A 15,957-nucleotide genomic window follows, 5' to 3' on the forward strand; every position below is an offset into this window, starting at 1 on the left:
TCTTTCCTGTTTCACCTGGTTCCATCAGTAGTGGGTGTCGCTATTTAAGCTCATTTCTCTGGTGGTTTCTTGCCGGTCAACAATGTTATCTGATGCCTCTCAGTGCTTGTTCCTGCTTCTAGACAACTACTAGATAAGTTGGACTTTTGTCCATGTTTGGTTTTGCCTATTTGTTCCAGTTCACAGCTGAAGTTTTGTTACTGTGTCTGGAAAGCTCTCGTTGATCAGGGATTGCTACTCTGGCGTTATGAGTTAATGCCAGAGTTTAAGGTAATCTCTGGATGGTGTTTTGTTAGTGTTTTTCTGCTGACCATGAAAGTATACTATCTGTCTTCTGCTATCTAGTAAGCGGACCTCAAATTTGCTAAGACTATTTTCCTGCTGCGTTTGTTGTTTCATCTGAACTCACCGTCATTATATGTGGGGGGCTACTGTCTTCTTTGGAATATTTCTCTAGAGGTGAGCCAGGTCTTATATTTCCCTCTGCTAGCTATTTAGGTCTTAGGCCAGAGCTGGGCATCTAGCGTTAAATAGGAAATGCTACCTGGCTATTTCTAGTTGCGCGGCAGGCTTAGTTCATGGTCAGTATAGTTCCATCTTCCGAGAGCTTGTCCCTCTATAGGCTTGCTATGATCTCTGCCTGCAGAGATCATGACAGTTTGACCGGCCAATAAAGTGTTAAAGACCCAGGTTGAGAAAGGAGAGTTATAAGAAGTCTGCTGGAATTTTTTTTTTTTTTTTTTTCCTCCAGTCTGCCTTGCTGCAGTCTTTTTTCTCTCTCTCCTCCTAATCTCTGTATGCTCTGTGTGCACCTGACAATAATGGATCTCCAGAGTGTAACTGCGGGTTTGAATAATCTCATCACGAAAGTACAAAATTTACAAGATTTTGTGGTACATGCTCCGGTATCTGAACCGAGAATTCCTTTGCCGGAGTTCTTCACAGGGAATAGAGCTAGCTTCCAGAATTTCCGAAATAATTGTAAGCTTTATTTGTCCCTGAAGTCTTGTTCAGCTGGAGACCCTGCTCAGCAGGTTAGGATTGTGATTTCCTTGCTCAGGGGTGACCCTCAAGATTGGGCCTTCTCATTGCCAGCAGGGGATCCTGCGTTACGCGATGTGGATGCGTTTTTTCTGGCCTTGGGCTTGCTTTATGAGGAACCTCATTTGGAACTTCAGGCAGAAAAAACTTTGATGGCACTATCTCAGGGGCAAGACGAAGCTGAAGTTTTCTGCCAAAAATTCCGTAAATGGTCTGTGCTTACTCAGTGGAATGAGTGCGCCTTGGCGGCAACTTTCAGAGAAGGTCTCTCTGATGCCGTTAAGGATGTTATGGTGGGGTTCCCTTTGCCTGCAGGTCTGAATGAGTCCATGACAATGGCTATTCAGATTGATAGGCGTCTGCGGGAGCGCAAACCGGTGCACCATCTGGCGGTGTCTATGGAAAAGACGCCAGAAAGTATGCATTGTGATAGAATTCTGTCCAGGAGCGAGCGACAGAATTTTAGACGGAAGAATGGATTGTGTTTCTATTGTGGGGATTCTACTCATGTTATATCAGCATGCTCTAGGCGTACAAAGAAGCTTGATAAGTCTGTTTCCATTGGCACCATTCAGTCTAAGTTTATTTTGTCTGTAACCCTGATTTGCTCTTTGTCATCCATTGCCACGGACGCCTATGTTGACTCTGGCGCCGCTCTGAGTCTTATGGATTGGTCCTTTGCCAATCGTTGTGGTTTTGATTTAGAGCCTTTGGAGACTCTTATTCCTCTGAAGGGGATTGACTCCACCCCATTGGCTAATAATAAACCACAATACTGGACACAAGTAACCATGCGTATCAATCCGGATCACCAGGAGATTATTCGTTTCCTGGTGCTGTTTAATTTACATGACGATTTGGTACTGGGATTGCCATGGTTGCAGTCTCACAACCCAGTCTTGGACTGGAGAGCAATGTCTGTGTTGAGCTGGGGATGTAAGGGTATTCATGGGGACGTACCTTTGGTTTCTATTTCGTCGTCCATTCCCTCTGAAGTCCCTGAGTTCCTCTCTGATTATCAAGACGTCTTTGACGAACCCAAGCTTGGGTCGTTACCTCCGCACCGTGAGTGCGATTGTGCCATAGATTTGATACCGGGTTGTAAATATCCAAAGGGTCGTTTGTTTAATTTGTCTGTGCCGGAACATGCTGCTATGCGGGAATATATAAAGGAGTCTTTGGAAAAGGGACATATTCGTCCATCTTCTTCTCCCTTGGGAGCTGGGTTTTTCTTTGTCTCAAAAAAAGACGGCTCTTTGAGACCATGTATTGATTATCGGCTTCTGAATAAGATCACTGTTAAGTATCAATACCCATTGCCATTGCTTACTGATTTGTTTGCTCGTATAGAGGGTGCTAAGTGGTTCTCTAAAATTGATCTTCGTGGGGCGTATAATTTGGTGCGGATCAGGCAGGGGGATGAGTGGAAGACCGCATTTAATACGCCCGAGGGCCACTTTGAGTATTTGGTCATGCCTTTTGGTCTTTCTAATGCTCCTTCAGTTTTCCAGTCTTTTATGCATGATATTTTCCGCGATTTTCTGGATAAATTTATGATAATATATCTGGATGATATTCTGATTTTTTCTGATGACTGGGACTCTCATGTCCAGCAGGTCAGGAGAGTTTTTCAGGTTCTGCGGTCTAATTCTTTATGTGTGAAGGGGTCTAAGTGCGTTTTTGGGGTCCAGAAAATTTCCTTTTTGGGGTATATTTTTTCTCCCTCTTCCATTGAGATGGATCCCGTCAAGGTGCAAGCTATTTGTGACTGGACTCAGCCCTCCTCTCTTAAGGGTCTTCAGAGATTTTTGGGCTTTGCCAACTTTTACCGCCGATTTATTGCTGGTTTTTCGGATGTCGTTAAACCACTGACTGATTTGACCAGACAAGGCGCTGATGTTGCTAATTGGTCCCCTCATGCTGTAGAGGCCTTTCAGGAGCTTAAGCGCCGTTTTGCCTCTGCCCCTGTGTTGCGTCAGCCTGATGTGAATCTGCCTTTTCAGGTTGAGGTTGACGCTTCGGAGATCGGAGCTGGGGCAGTGTTGTCGCAGAAAGGTTCCGACTGCTCCGTCATTAGGCCTTGTGCCTTCTTTTCTCGCAAATTTTCGCCCGCAGAGCGGAATTATGATGTTGGGAATCGGGAGCTTTTGGCCATGAAGTGGGCGTTTGAGGAGTGGCGCCATTGGCTCGAGGGGGCTAGGCATCAGGTGGTGGTATTGACTGACCACAAAAATTTGATTTATCTTGAGACTGCCAGACGCCTGAATCCTAGACAGGCGCGCTGGTCTTTATTTTTTTCTCGCTTTAATTTTGTGGTGTCATACCTACCGGGTTCTAAGAATGTTAAGGCAGATGCCCTTTCTAGGAGTTTTGACCCGGACTCTCCTGGTAATTCTGAACCCACAGGTATCCTTAGGGAGGGAGTAATTTTGTCGGCCGTTTCTCCTGATCTGCGGCGGTCCTTGCAAGAGTTTCAGGCGGATAGACCGGATCGTTGTCCGCCTGATAGACTGTTTGTTCCGGATGATTGGACCAGCAGAGTCATCTCTGAGGTACATTCTTCTGCATTGGCAGGTCATCCCGGAATTTTTGGTACCAGGGATTTGGTGGCAAGATCCTTCTGGTGGCCTTCCCTGTCACGAGATGTGCGAGTTTTTGTGCAGTCATGTGACGTTTGTGCTCGGGCCAAGTCTTGTAGTTCTCGGGCTAGCGGACTGCTGTTGCCCTTGCCTATTCCTAAGAGGCCTTGGACACACATCTCGATGGATTTTATTTCAGATCTGCCTGTTTCCCAGAAGATGTCTGTCATCTGGGTGGTCTGTGACCGTTTCTCTAAAATGGTCCATTTGGTTCCTCTGCCCAAGTTGCCTTCTTCTTCTGAGTTGGTTCCTCTGTTTTTTCAGAATGTTGTCCGATTGCACGGTATTCCTGAGAATATTGTTTCTGACAGAGGTACCCAATTTGTGTCTAGATTTTGGCGGGCATTCTGTGCTAGGATGGGCATAGATTTGTCTTTTTCATCTGCTTTTCACCCTCAGACTAATGGCCAGACCGAGCGGACTAATCAGACCCTTGAGACATATCTGAGGTGTTTTGTCTCTGCTGACCAGGATGATTGGGTTGCTTTTTTGCCATTGGCAGAGTTCGCCCTCAATAATCGGGCCAGTTCTTCCACCTTGGTGTCCCCGTTTTTCTGTAATTCGGGGTTTCACCCTCGATTTTCCTCCGGTCAGGTGGAATCCTCGGATTGTCCTGGAGTGGATGCGGTGGTGGAGAGATTGCATCACATCTGGGGGCAGGTTATGGACAATTTGAAGTTGTCCCAGGAGAAGACTCAGCGTTTTGCCAACCGTCATCGTCGTGTTGGTTCTCGGCTTTGTGTTGGAGATTTAGTGTGGTTGTCTTCTCGTTTTGTCCCTATGAGGGTCTCTTCTCCTAAGTTTAAACCTCGGTTCATCGGCCCTTATAGAATATTGGAGATTCTTAATCCTGTTTCTTTCCGTTTGGACCTCCCTGCGTCCTTTTCCATTCATAACGTTTTTCATCGGTCGTTATTGCGCAGGTATGAGGTACCTGTTGTACCTTCAGTTGAGCCTCCTGCTCCGGTGTTGGTTGAGGGTGAGTTGGAGTACGTTGTGGAGAAAATTTTGGACTCTCGTGTTTCCAGACGGAAACTCCAGTATCTGGTCAACTGGAAGGGTTACGGCCAGGAGGATAATTCTTGGGTCAATGCATCTGATGTTCATGCTTCTGATCTTGTTCGTGCCTTCCATAGGGCTCATCCTGGTCGCCCTGGTGGATCTGGTGAGGGTTCGGTGCCCCCTCCTTGAGGGGGGGGTACTGTTGTGAATTTGGATTCTGGGCTCCCCCGGTGGCCGCTTGTGGAATTGGACTTGTCATCCTCTTTCCTGTTTCACCTGGTTCCATCAGTAGTGGGTGTCGCTATTTAAGCTCATTTCTCTGGTGGTTTCTTGCCGGTCAACAATGTTATCTGATGCCTCTCAGTGCTTGTTCCTGCTTCTAGACAACTACTAGATAAGTTGGACTTTTGTCCATGTTTGGTTTTGCCTATTTGTTCCAGTTCACAGCTGAAGTTTTGTTACTGTGTCTGGAAAGCTCTCGTTGATCAGGGATTGCTACTCTGGCGTTATGAGTTAATGCCAGAGTTTAAGGTAATCTCTGGATGGTGTTTTGTTAGTGTTTTTCTGCTGACCATGAAAGTATACTATCTGTCTTCTGCTATCTAGTAAGCGGACCTCAAATTTGCTAAGACTATTTTCCTGCTGCGTTTGTTGTTTCATCTGAACTCACCGTCATTATATGTGGGGGGCTACTGTCTTCTTTGGAATATTTCTCTAGAGGTGAGCCAGGTCTTATATTTCCCTCTGCTAGCTATTTAGGTCTTAGGCCAGAGCTGGGCATCTAGCGTTAAATAGGAAATGCTACCTGGCTATTTCTAGTTGCGCGGCAGGCTTAGTTCATGGTCAGTATAGTTCCATCTTCCGAGAGCTTGTCCCTCTATAGGCTTGCTATGATCTCTGCCTGCAGAGATCATGACAGAGGTCGTCTTCAAAGAAGCTGAAGTGGAATTTGGGGAGAAACACCCTATAATAATTCCTGGACATCATCATGTCACGACCCTGCTTGTGCAACATCACCACGTCTTGGTGAAACATCAGGGCCGACTGTTCACCGAAGGAAATCTACGAACTGCCGGACTATGGATAGTCGGAGCAAAGCGATGCGTGAGTAAACTCATTTACAATTGCGTGATTTGTCGCAAACTCCGTGGCGGGACTCAAAAGCCGAAGATGGCCAATCTCCCACCAGACAGACTTAGTACAGAACCTCCCTTTACCAACGTCGGACTGGACGTATTCGGGCCATGGTCTGTGGTTGCACGGAACACTAGAAGAGTCCAGGCCAACGCCAAACGCTGGGCGGTTATGTTCACCTGTATGTCCGTTAGAGCAGTCCACATTGAAGTAATTGAGTCCATGGACACTTCAGGGTTTATAAATGCACTCCGACGTTTCATCGCCATCAGAGGTCCCGTGAAGCACATACGCTCCAATAGAGGTACCAACTTTGTAGGAGCAGTGAAAGAACTTCAAATTCCTTCCAACCTAGACACCACCGGTGTGGAAAGATACCTGAGTGAGCAGGGATGTACCTGGACTTTCAATCTACCACACTCTTCTCACATGGGAGGTGCTTGGGAGAGGATGATAGGAATAGCACGCAGAATCCTTGACTCCATTTTCTTGCAAGCAGGTAGTGCAAGACTCACACATGAAAGTTTGACCACATTCCTAGCAGAAGTTTCGGCCATCATTAATGCCAGACCATTGACTTCACTTTCTAGTGACTCTGAGGATCCGACCATTCTCACTCCTGCCATGTTACTTACTCAGAAAGCCAGCGTTCTCAGCGCTCCACCTGGAGAATTTAGCAACAAGGACCTCTACAGATGACAGTGGAGACAAGTCCAAAGTCTCTCCAATACCTTCTGGGACAGATGGAGGAAGCAGTGCCTCTCCACCTTACAACCAAGGAAGAAGTGGCAGACCGACAAACCAAACATCAAAACCGGTGATGTCGTTCTCATGAAAGACACCCAGTCACACCGTAACGAGTGGCCACTAGGCCTCATCACTAAAGTATTCCCAAGCAAAGATGGGAAGATCCGTAAGGTTGAGGTCAAAGTAGGCAAGTCCGGGGAAAGCAAACTATTCCTCAGACCAGTGGCGGAACTTGTCTTACTGTTTTCGCCAAAAGAACCTGTAGGTGGCATCGGTTGATGCCAAGCGGGGAGTGTTCTGCCCTTCCTAATGGAGGACAGGGGTTCGTCCAGCATTAAAAGTTTCACTATTATCATAGTTTTGGTTTTGCTGTGTTATAGCACCACCCAGTGGTGGATAAATTTATTACCTGTGTTTTTCTTAGTGTTTACTAGAGTGTTGCATTATGGGATTGCCAGGGGCGTAACAACAGTCCTGCGGGCCCCGGTGCGAACTTTTGAATGGGGCCCCCCCCCCCCCCCCAAAAAAAAAAATGATATACAGACACACGCATACAATGTTAAACTAAGAAGTAAATATCTATTGCAAAAAAAACATTTCCGAAAGATAAGAAAAAAGTGTTGTAAACAACAGCTTACCCTCAAAAGATGAACTTTCATGTTGCATCCCCTAAAAAGAAAAGATTGTAAGGAAAATTAGCTGACAGTATGATCTCCCCATCCTGCCCCATCGTATCCATCCTGGCCCATGATCCAATCCTGCCCCATGTCTTTCATTCTGCCCCGTGTCTCCAATCATGCCCTGTATCTACATTCTGCCCATGCCTCCAGTCCTGCCCCCAGTGTGTCCAGCAATCTGCCCCAGTGTGTCCAGCATTGCCTCCAGACAGTGTATCCAGCAATCTGCCCCAGTATGTCTGGCAATCTGCCCCAGTGTGTCCAGCAATCTGCCCCAGTGTGTCCAGCATATTACCCCCGTGTGTCCAACAATCTGCCCCCAGTCTGTCTAGCGTTCTGCCCCCAGTCTGTCCAGCGTTCTGCCCCCAGTCTGTCCAGCGTTCTGCCCCAGTGTGTGTCTCCAGCATTCTGCCCCAGTGTGTGTCTCCAGCATTCTGCCCCAGTGTGTGTCTCCAGCATTCTGCCCCAGTGTGTGTCTCCAGCATTCTGCCCCAGTGTGTGTCTCCAGCATTCTGCCCCAGTGTGTGTCTCCAGCATTCTGCCCCAGTGTGTGTCTCCAGCATTCTGCCCCAGTGTGTGTCTCCAGCATTCTGCCCCCCCCCCCAGTGTCCCCCACTGCTCCAGGGGCACCCGCCGCTCCGGGGGCCCCCCGGCCGCCACCCTCCTTGAAGACGATACTCACCCTGCTGCCTGCTCCAGCGATGGTCTCGGCATCTGCTCTGCACTGCATCTTCTTCCTGCTTGTGCTGGTGCGGTCATGTGATACTGATTAAAGTCATGAATATGCGCATATTCATGGCCTTAATGAAGCGGTACCACGTGACCGCACAAGCAGGAAGAAGATGCAGTGCAGAGCAGACGCCGAGACCATCGCTGGAGCAGGCAGCAGGGTGAGTATCGTCTTCAAGGAGGGTGGGTGGGGGGCGGCCAGGGGGGCCCCCGGAGCAGTGGGGGCCCTCCCCGGTGGGCCAGTCCGAGCCTGCCGGGGCCCCTGACCTGCGGGGCCCGGTCGCAATGGCGACCGCTGCGACCGCGGTAGTTACGCCCCTGGGGATTGCACCAAAGCATCATGGGACAGGGGAATTCCCCATTTTCTCTCTCTGTGAATTTTCCTGTTCACTCGTGTTATTCAGCTGTGTTGGAACTACTTCATTTACCTGCCACCCTGGTTAGTTTATCCGGTAAGATTGCTATCCTTGTTCTTGTAATATAGTGTTCTATAGAATGTGATTACTGTATAGCAACTAGTACCCGGGAAATCTATTATCTGTGAGTTACTGTATGTAGTTGCATGTAGAAGTTGCATCATCCTGCATGCTTTCTCTGCTAGTTATAGTATCAGTTGTGCTGTTATGTGCCCAATACTTACTCAAATCATTTGTATTCTTATAGTTTTACCGCATTTCAATACCTGTTACCAATAAACAAGTTAGACTACAGAAAACAGTCTGCTTACTTTGGAAGACAGAAGTGGTTTATGCTGTATGTTGGATCACACACCGTATCAACGTGTATGAAGACAGAACACTACTGATAATGAATTGTTTTTACCTAAATTGCAAATCCATAAACAGGAACAATCCTACTTACCTGCAATAATTACATGGAAACAGATGAATTTTAAATGAATCTGCAGTCATCTCACTGGATATGTATTCTGAACAGGTCTTCAGCAGACCCTGGGCTGGCATGACAACCCATTGGCGCCCTGCAATAACGTCACATCCGCGCCGATTGAAGTATAGAAAAACGTGCACCCTTGTCAGCATGTGTTAAATGTCAGAGATTAACAGTGAATTTAACAGTTTAACAGCTCCGTTCTCGGCTAATGAAACCATGTATGGCCATTTAAGTCCTTGAAACATAAATCCATTGACACCTTTATTCTTCTATCTGTTGCTGCATCCCTGAGTAATTAGCAATTTAAATCACACTCAAATGAGGTGTTTAGTGCTCTACCATGAAAGAGCACTTAAAATGTCACTGCCTTCCAAGGATGTTTGTCCTTCCAGCATCAGCATTTTTACCTTAATAGCTCACTGAACCATTTCCTTCCATGGTAATTATCACAGACAGTTTCCTTGCCTGACTATCCACCAACAAATCAAAAAGCGAATGATAAATGTGATGATTTTTAGGCCAGCTTAGGCCTCTTTCACACTTCCGTCTTTCTTTTTCCATCACAATGCTTCGTTTTGTGAAAAAAAATGGATCCAGCAAATGTTTCTGCTGGATCTGTTTTTTTTCTCATAGACTTGTATTAGTGACGGATTTGACGGATGGCCTTCCGTTTCATCCGTTGTGAACTGGATCCGTCGTAAAATTGCTGTCCGTCGGGCGGAGACAACGCACAGAGGAACGTTTTTTCTGTACGTCGGAAAATCGCTCAGCGACAGATCCTGCGCTGCCCGTCATTGGCTATAATGGAAGCCTATGGACGCAGGATCTCTCGCTCTCCCTCTTTTTACTATTGATGCTGCCTATGATATAATGTTAAACATAATAAAAAAAATTAAAAAGTGATATTCTTACCTTCCGGTGTACCCCGCAGCCTTCCCGATGCCCGCGATGCTGCCAGCAGCTCCCGTTCCCAGTTGTGAGATCTTTTGGAACACTTGGAGTGGACCCGCAGATCCACGACAGGGAACCTTCCAAGGGTGAGCTGACCAGGTAGGGATACAGGGAGCGTTAGGGGCAGACTATTGCCGCAGAAGCTGGAACCCGGAGACAGGTAGTAGGAGGTACAAAATAGAGAAGCTGGGAGTAGGACGGACAGAGCGAGGTAAGATGAAGTACAGTGTGGTAAGAGCTGAGTACAAGGAGCACTGGGAATGGGAAGACACAAAGGAAGCAGAACAGGACAGAGACACCAGACTAACAGAGTACGGAGCGGACACTAGGAAGGCTGGACTGGACGAGGAGACAAGGAAGCCTGGGAAAGGCAGAGAAGCTGAACTGGCTGGAGAAAGCGGAGACTCAGAACAGGCAGTGCAAAGACAAAGGTGGAACTGAGTCACAGAAGCACAAATGACAGACAGGCAAGGAACAGAGGAAGGAATCGCCTTAAATACATGGAGTGCTGAAGGACTTCCGGGTCTCGGTCCTCCATGATCACAGAGAGGAGATACAGAGCACCTGTAAATCAGAAAGAGGAAGGGCTGGAGTGGGCGGTGCGCACGTGCACCCGACGAGAACCAGGGAGCGGAGAAGAATGAATGAGAGGACGCGCACCTGCAGGAGGAGCGCGCCGCAGCGGGTAAGTATGAGCGAGGGAGCGGCGGTGGTCCCGGCAGCAGGCATGGCCGCAGAAGGAGTGGCCGTGACAGTACCCCTCCCCTTACTCCCCTCCTTTCTAAGACCAGACAGAAATCTGGATAAAATCTGAGGAGCTTGTATGTTCTTACGGGGCTCCCAGGACCTCTCTTCGGGACCAAAACCCTTCCAATCAACCAAAAAGAGTTTTACCTCGAGACTTTTTCATGGCAAGAATGTCCTTAAACTCAAAGACATCTGGGTCGGAGACAGGTAAAGGAGTTTGAGCAGGAGAAACATGGAACTGATTGAAGATGACTGGTTTCAAAAGGGAAACGTGAAAAGAGTTAGGTATGCGAAGAGAAGCGGGCAATTTCAGTTTGTAAGCAACATCATTGATACGAGACAAAACCTTGAAAGGACCTACGTACTGTGGACCCAATTTATACGAGGGGATCTTTAAACGAATAAACCTGGAGGACAGCCACACCTTATCACCTGGCCGGTATAAGGGAGGATCCAGACGTCTCTTATCGGCATGTCTCTTAATCCTGGCCTTTGCCCGTTCCAAGGCAATTTTGGTCTCCTGCCAGACCCTGGAGAACTCCTCGGACAGAAGATCAGCCGCTGGCACACCCGAGACAGTAAGTACCGGTAGAGGGGTACCAGGATGTTGCCCATAGACGATGAAGAAGGGAGATTTGGAAGAAGACTCATTGATGTGGTTATTGTACGCAAACTCAGCCCTCGGAAGCAAATCAGACCAGTCATTTTGATGACCGTTGGAAAAATGATGGAGATAAGTCATCAGTATTTTGTTTGTGCGCTCTGCTTGTCCATTGGTCTGAGGATGATAAGCTGTAGAGAAATCCAAGGTAACATTCATCAGTTTGCATAGAGCTCGCCAAAAATGAGAGGTGAACTAGATTCCTCTATCAGAGACTATGTGCAACAGAAAACCGTGAATCCGGAAGATATGAGCAATGAAGATACTCGCCAATTCAGGAGCGGAAGGTAATCCTGGCAAAGGGACGAAATGAGCCATCTTGGAGAATCGATCCATGAATACAAAAATGACCGTATGACCAGAAGACCGAGGAAGGTCTGTAATAAAATCCATAGCGATATGCTGCCAGGGAGCTGAAGGAACTGGAAGCAGATGTAGATCTTGTTTCTTGCACAGGAAGGACATGAGGCGACAAAACTTTGAACATCCGGAAGAAGAGATGGCCACCAATAGTGGCACGTGATGAGCGAGTGTCTTCTTGTATCCTACATGGCGGGCTAGTTTTGAGGCATGGCCCCAATGTAGTACTCGAGACCTTTCGTTCACCTGGACAAAGGTTTTACCTGGTGGTAAAGAAGACATGCTGACCGGAGCCACAAGAATAATTTTGCTGGGATCCACGGTGTGCCGGCTCCTCCTCAACATCGGATGCGAGAAATGACCTGGACAAAGCATCGGCTTTGAAGTTCTTGTTTCCAGGACAAAAATGTAATTAGAAGTCAAAACGGTTAAAAAACAACGACCATCTGGCTTGTCGAGGATTCAATCTTTGCGCCGAGCGGATATATTCCAAATTCTTATGATCTGTGAAGATCTTGAAAGGGTGAACAGCTCCCTCCAACAGATAACGCCACTCCTCCAGCGCCAATTTTATGGCCAATAGTTCCTTGTCACCGATGACGTAGTTCCTCTCTGAGGCGGAGAAGATTTTGGAAAAGAAACCACAAGTAGCCAGATGTCTGGAAGAGGATCTTTGGGAAAGTACTGCACCAGCACCATTCTACCTCAAGAATGAAGGGCTTGTTGACCTCAGGCCGACGGAGTACAGGAGCCGATGCAAAGGCTTGTTTCAGAGAGCGAAAAGCATCATCTTCTTCAGAAGACCAGATGTGGGGGTTGGACCCCTTGCGAGTCAAGGCAGAAATTGAGGTGACCAGAGTGGAGAAATGTGGGATAAACTGCCGGTAGTAATTTGCGAACCCGAGGAAGCGTTGGATAGCTTTTGATCCCTGAGGACGTGACCAGTTAAGCACAGCAGACACTTTTTCCGGGTCCGTTTGCAAGCCAGAGTCAGAAATGATATAGCCAAGAAATGGTAGCAAAGACTGCTCAAAAACGCACTTCTCGAGTTTGGCATAAAGACTGTTCTCTCTAAGACGAGACATCACTTAGCGGACATCCCTTCTGTGGGAAGCAAGATCTGAGGAGAACACAAAAATGTCATCTAAATAAACCACCACACAGGAGTAGATCACGGAAAACATCATTCACAAACTCCTGGAACACCGCTGGAGCATTACACAAGGCGAAAGGCATGACTAAATACTCATATTGGCCATCTCGAGTGTTAAAAGCGATTCCATTCGTCTCCTGAACGAATACGGATTAGATTGTAAGCTGCGCAAAGATCCAATTTTGTGAAAATTCGGGCTCCCCTCAGGCAATCAAACAACTCAGGAATGAGCGGTAGCGGGTACTTGTTCTTGATCGTGAGATTGTTGAGACCACGGAAGTCAATACAAGGACGAAGGGACCCGTCCTTCTTCTTAACGAAGAAGAAACCCGCACCTGCAGGGGAGGAGGATTTGCGAATAAAACCTTTGGATAAATTCTCCCGGACGTATTCAGTCATGGCTTGAGTCTCGGTAGGAGACAACGGGTAGATTCGACCTCGGGGAGGAGTAGAGCCCGGAATAAGATCAGTTGGGCAGTCGTAGGGTCGATGAGGAGGTAAAGTCTCTGCCTCATTCTTTTTGAAGACATCCAGGAAAGACAAATATGAAGACGGTAAATTTGAAGACACCGAAATTGGACTAGAAGGTTTCTTTCGCAGTTACTCTGGCAGAAGAGTCCCCAATGCAGGATTTCGCCAGACCGCCAGTCAATGCAAGGCTCGTGAGTCCTCAACCAAGGAAGTCCAAGAACAATCGTGTGGGATAAAAAAGGCAGCACATAGAAGACGATCTTCTCACAATGCAGGATTCCAATTTGGAGTTCCAATTCTTTGGTTACCAACACAATGGACTCCCGCAGAGGTTGGCCATCGACTGACGCAATCTGTCGAGTCTCCAGGGATCTGACCGGAATCCGCAATCTCCTAAATGCCTCGAGTTGAATATAGTTCCCAGCTGCCCCGGAATCTATATAAGCAGAGTCAGAGGGGTAGAGAGGGTTCTGGGGTACCTAGGGAGACCTCTCTTACCTGTCCTAGGTGGAGGCGTTTCCCGGCCTCAAAGGACAGGAACGCAAGAGATGAGACGCACTACCACAATAGAAACAGAGACCTTGAGTTAGTCTCTCTTTCCAACGTTGCTCCACAGGCTTAAGACGATCCACCTGCATGGGTTCTGGGGCAGAATTAGCAGAAGGCTCAGACTGAGGACTGGAAGAGCTAGAAAAACAGGAGGAAGTCGAGGAAATCTCCTCCCTCTAGCGGATTCTTGAGAACGTTCTTGAAAATGTAAGTCAATGGGGGTTGCCAACGAGATGAGATCCTCCAAGGAAATCGGAGTATCACGACCCGCCAACTCGTCCTTAATTCGAGGAGAAAGCCCCCACCAGAAGGCTCCCACCAAAGCCTCATTATTCCATCCTAATTCGGATGAAAGGGTGCGAAACCGAATTGCGTATTGGCCCACCAAAAGCGTACCTTGTTAAAGGTTGAACAGAGACTCTGTGGTAGAGGCCAAATGCCCGATTCATCAAACACTTTGCAAAAAGTATCAAAGAAGGTGGAGAGTTGAGAAACAAGGGGATCATCCCTGTTGTGAACTCTGTTTTCAGGCTCCCTCTTGTGGTCACTGGTGGTATGGTGTGACTTTTGCTTTGGGCTCCCCTGGTGGCTTTGTTTGTTATCCTGCTGGTCTCTGGCTATCATCTGGTTCGTTATCCTCTGGGAGGTTCCTATATAGCTCTGTTTTACTTCCACTTGTTGCCGGCTGTCGATGTAATCAGTTCTACTCAGATTCCTTCTGACTACCTTGCTCCCAGTCCATCCAGGACAAGCTAAGTTTTGTTTGCTCTTTTTTTGATCAGCAGTGTTTATCATGTTTTCTTGTCCAGCTTGCTAAAATGTGATTCCCTCTCTTGCTGGCTGCTCTAGTGGACTGAGTTTCTCCCCACACACCATTAGTTGGTGCATGGGTTCTTGAAATCTCAGGATGGATATTTTGTAAGGGTTTTTTATTGATCGCATAGACCCCTGCTCTATTTTCTGCTTTCTAGTACTAGTGGGCCTCTTTTGCTGAATCTAATTTCATCCCTACGTATGTGCCTTCTTCTTACTTCACCGTTAATATTTGTTGGGGGCTTCTATATCTTTGGGGATTATTTCTCTGGAGGCAAGCGAGGTCTTTCTTTCTCTTTAGGAGTAGCTAGTTCCTCAGGCTGGCTCGAAACGTCTAGGAATTTTTTAGGCACGTTCACCGGCTACCTCTAGTTGTGTTGGATAGGTTCAGATTTGCGATCAGTCCAGTTACCACCTCCCTAGAGCTTGTCCTTAGTTTTTTCACTTGCTGGTCTATTCGTGATCCTCAGCCACTAAGGATCATAACACATCCCTCTCCCAGAGAGGATTAATCCACTCCAAAGCCTCACCCTCTAAGGGTATGTGCACACGTCAGGATTTCTTGCAGAAATTTCCTGAAGAAAACCGGAAATTTTCTGCAAGAAATCCGCATTTTTTTTTTTTTGCGTTTTTTCCCCATTTTTTTTAGCATTTTGCAAGCGTAATTAGCTTGCAGAATGCTAAAGTTTGTCAAGCGATCTGTAGCATCGCTTGGAAAACTGACTGACAGGTTGGTCACACTTGTCAAACATAGTGTTTGACAAGTGTGACCAACTTTTTACTATAGATGCTGCTTATGCAGCATCTATAGTAAAAGATAGAATGTTTAAAAATAATAAAAAAAACAAAAAAATGGTTATACTCACCCTCTGCAGACAGCCGATATCCTCAGTGGCGTATGTTCCTATAGATGGTGTGGTTCAGGACCTTCGATGACGTCGCGGTCACGTGAGCAGTCACATGACCGGTCTCGCGACCAATTACAAGACAGCGACGTCATCGCAGGTCCTGAACCACACCATCTTTAGGAACCGAAGCGGCAGCATGCAGCGGTGAGAGGCGGGAACACTCCGGGGGCCATCGAAGGTGAGTATATGACTATTTTTTATTTTAATTCTTTTTTTTTTACCAATTATATGGTGCCCAGTCCGTGGAGGAGAGTCTCCTCTCCTCCACCCTGGGTACCAACCGCACATGATCTGCTAACTTCCCGCATGGTGTGCACAGCCCCGTGCGGGAAGTAAGCAGATCAATGCACTCCTAGGTGTGCGGAATCCCCGCAATTCTGCATTTTTAATGAACATGTTGCTTTTTTTTCCGCGATGCGATTTTTTCGCGGAAAAAAATGCAACATTTGCACAAAAAAATGCGGAATACACTGTAAATAATAGG

The 15,957-nt window shown here is 47.2% G+C and overlaps 1 protein-coding gene across 1 annotated transcript; it reads right to left on the reverse strand.

Annotated features, from left to right (window-relative positions):
* Nucleotides 1-12,169: 12,169 nt before the first annotated feature.
* On the reverse strand, nucleotides 12,170-12,664 carry LOC143798198 (uncharacterized). Its single transcript, XM_077281104.1, has one exon. It carries the CDS (start codon nucleotides 12,662-12,664, stop codon nucleotides 12,170-12,172), a length of 495 nt encoding a protein of 164 aa, XP_077137219.1.
* Between the last annotated feature and the right edge of the window lie 3,293 nt (nucleotides 12,665-15,957).

The sequence above is a fragment of the Ranitomeya variabilis genome, chromosome 1 (genome assembly GCF_051348905.1).
Source record: "Ranitomeya variabilis isolate aRanVar5 chromosome 1, aRanVar5.hap1, whole genome shotgun sequence".
Classification (NCBI taxonomy): Eukaryota; Metazoa; Chordata; class Amphibia; order Anura; family Dendrobatidae; genus Ranitomeya; species Ranitomeya variabilis.

Bases quoted from the DNA above. Each gene is read 5' to 3' on its own strand.
- LOC143798198 (XM_077281104.1), bottom strand. From the start codon at position 12,664: ATGTCTCGTCTTAGAGAGAACAGTCTTTATGCCAAACTCGAGAAGTGC.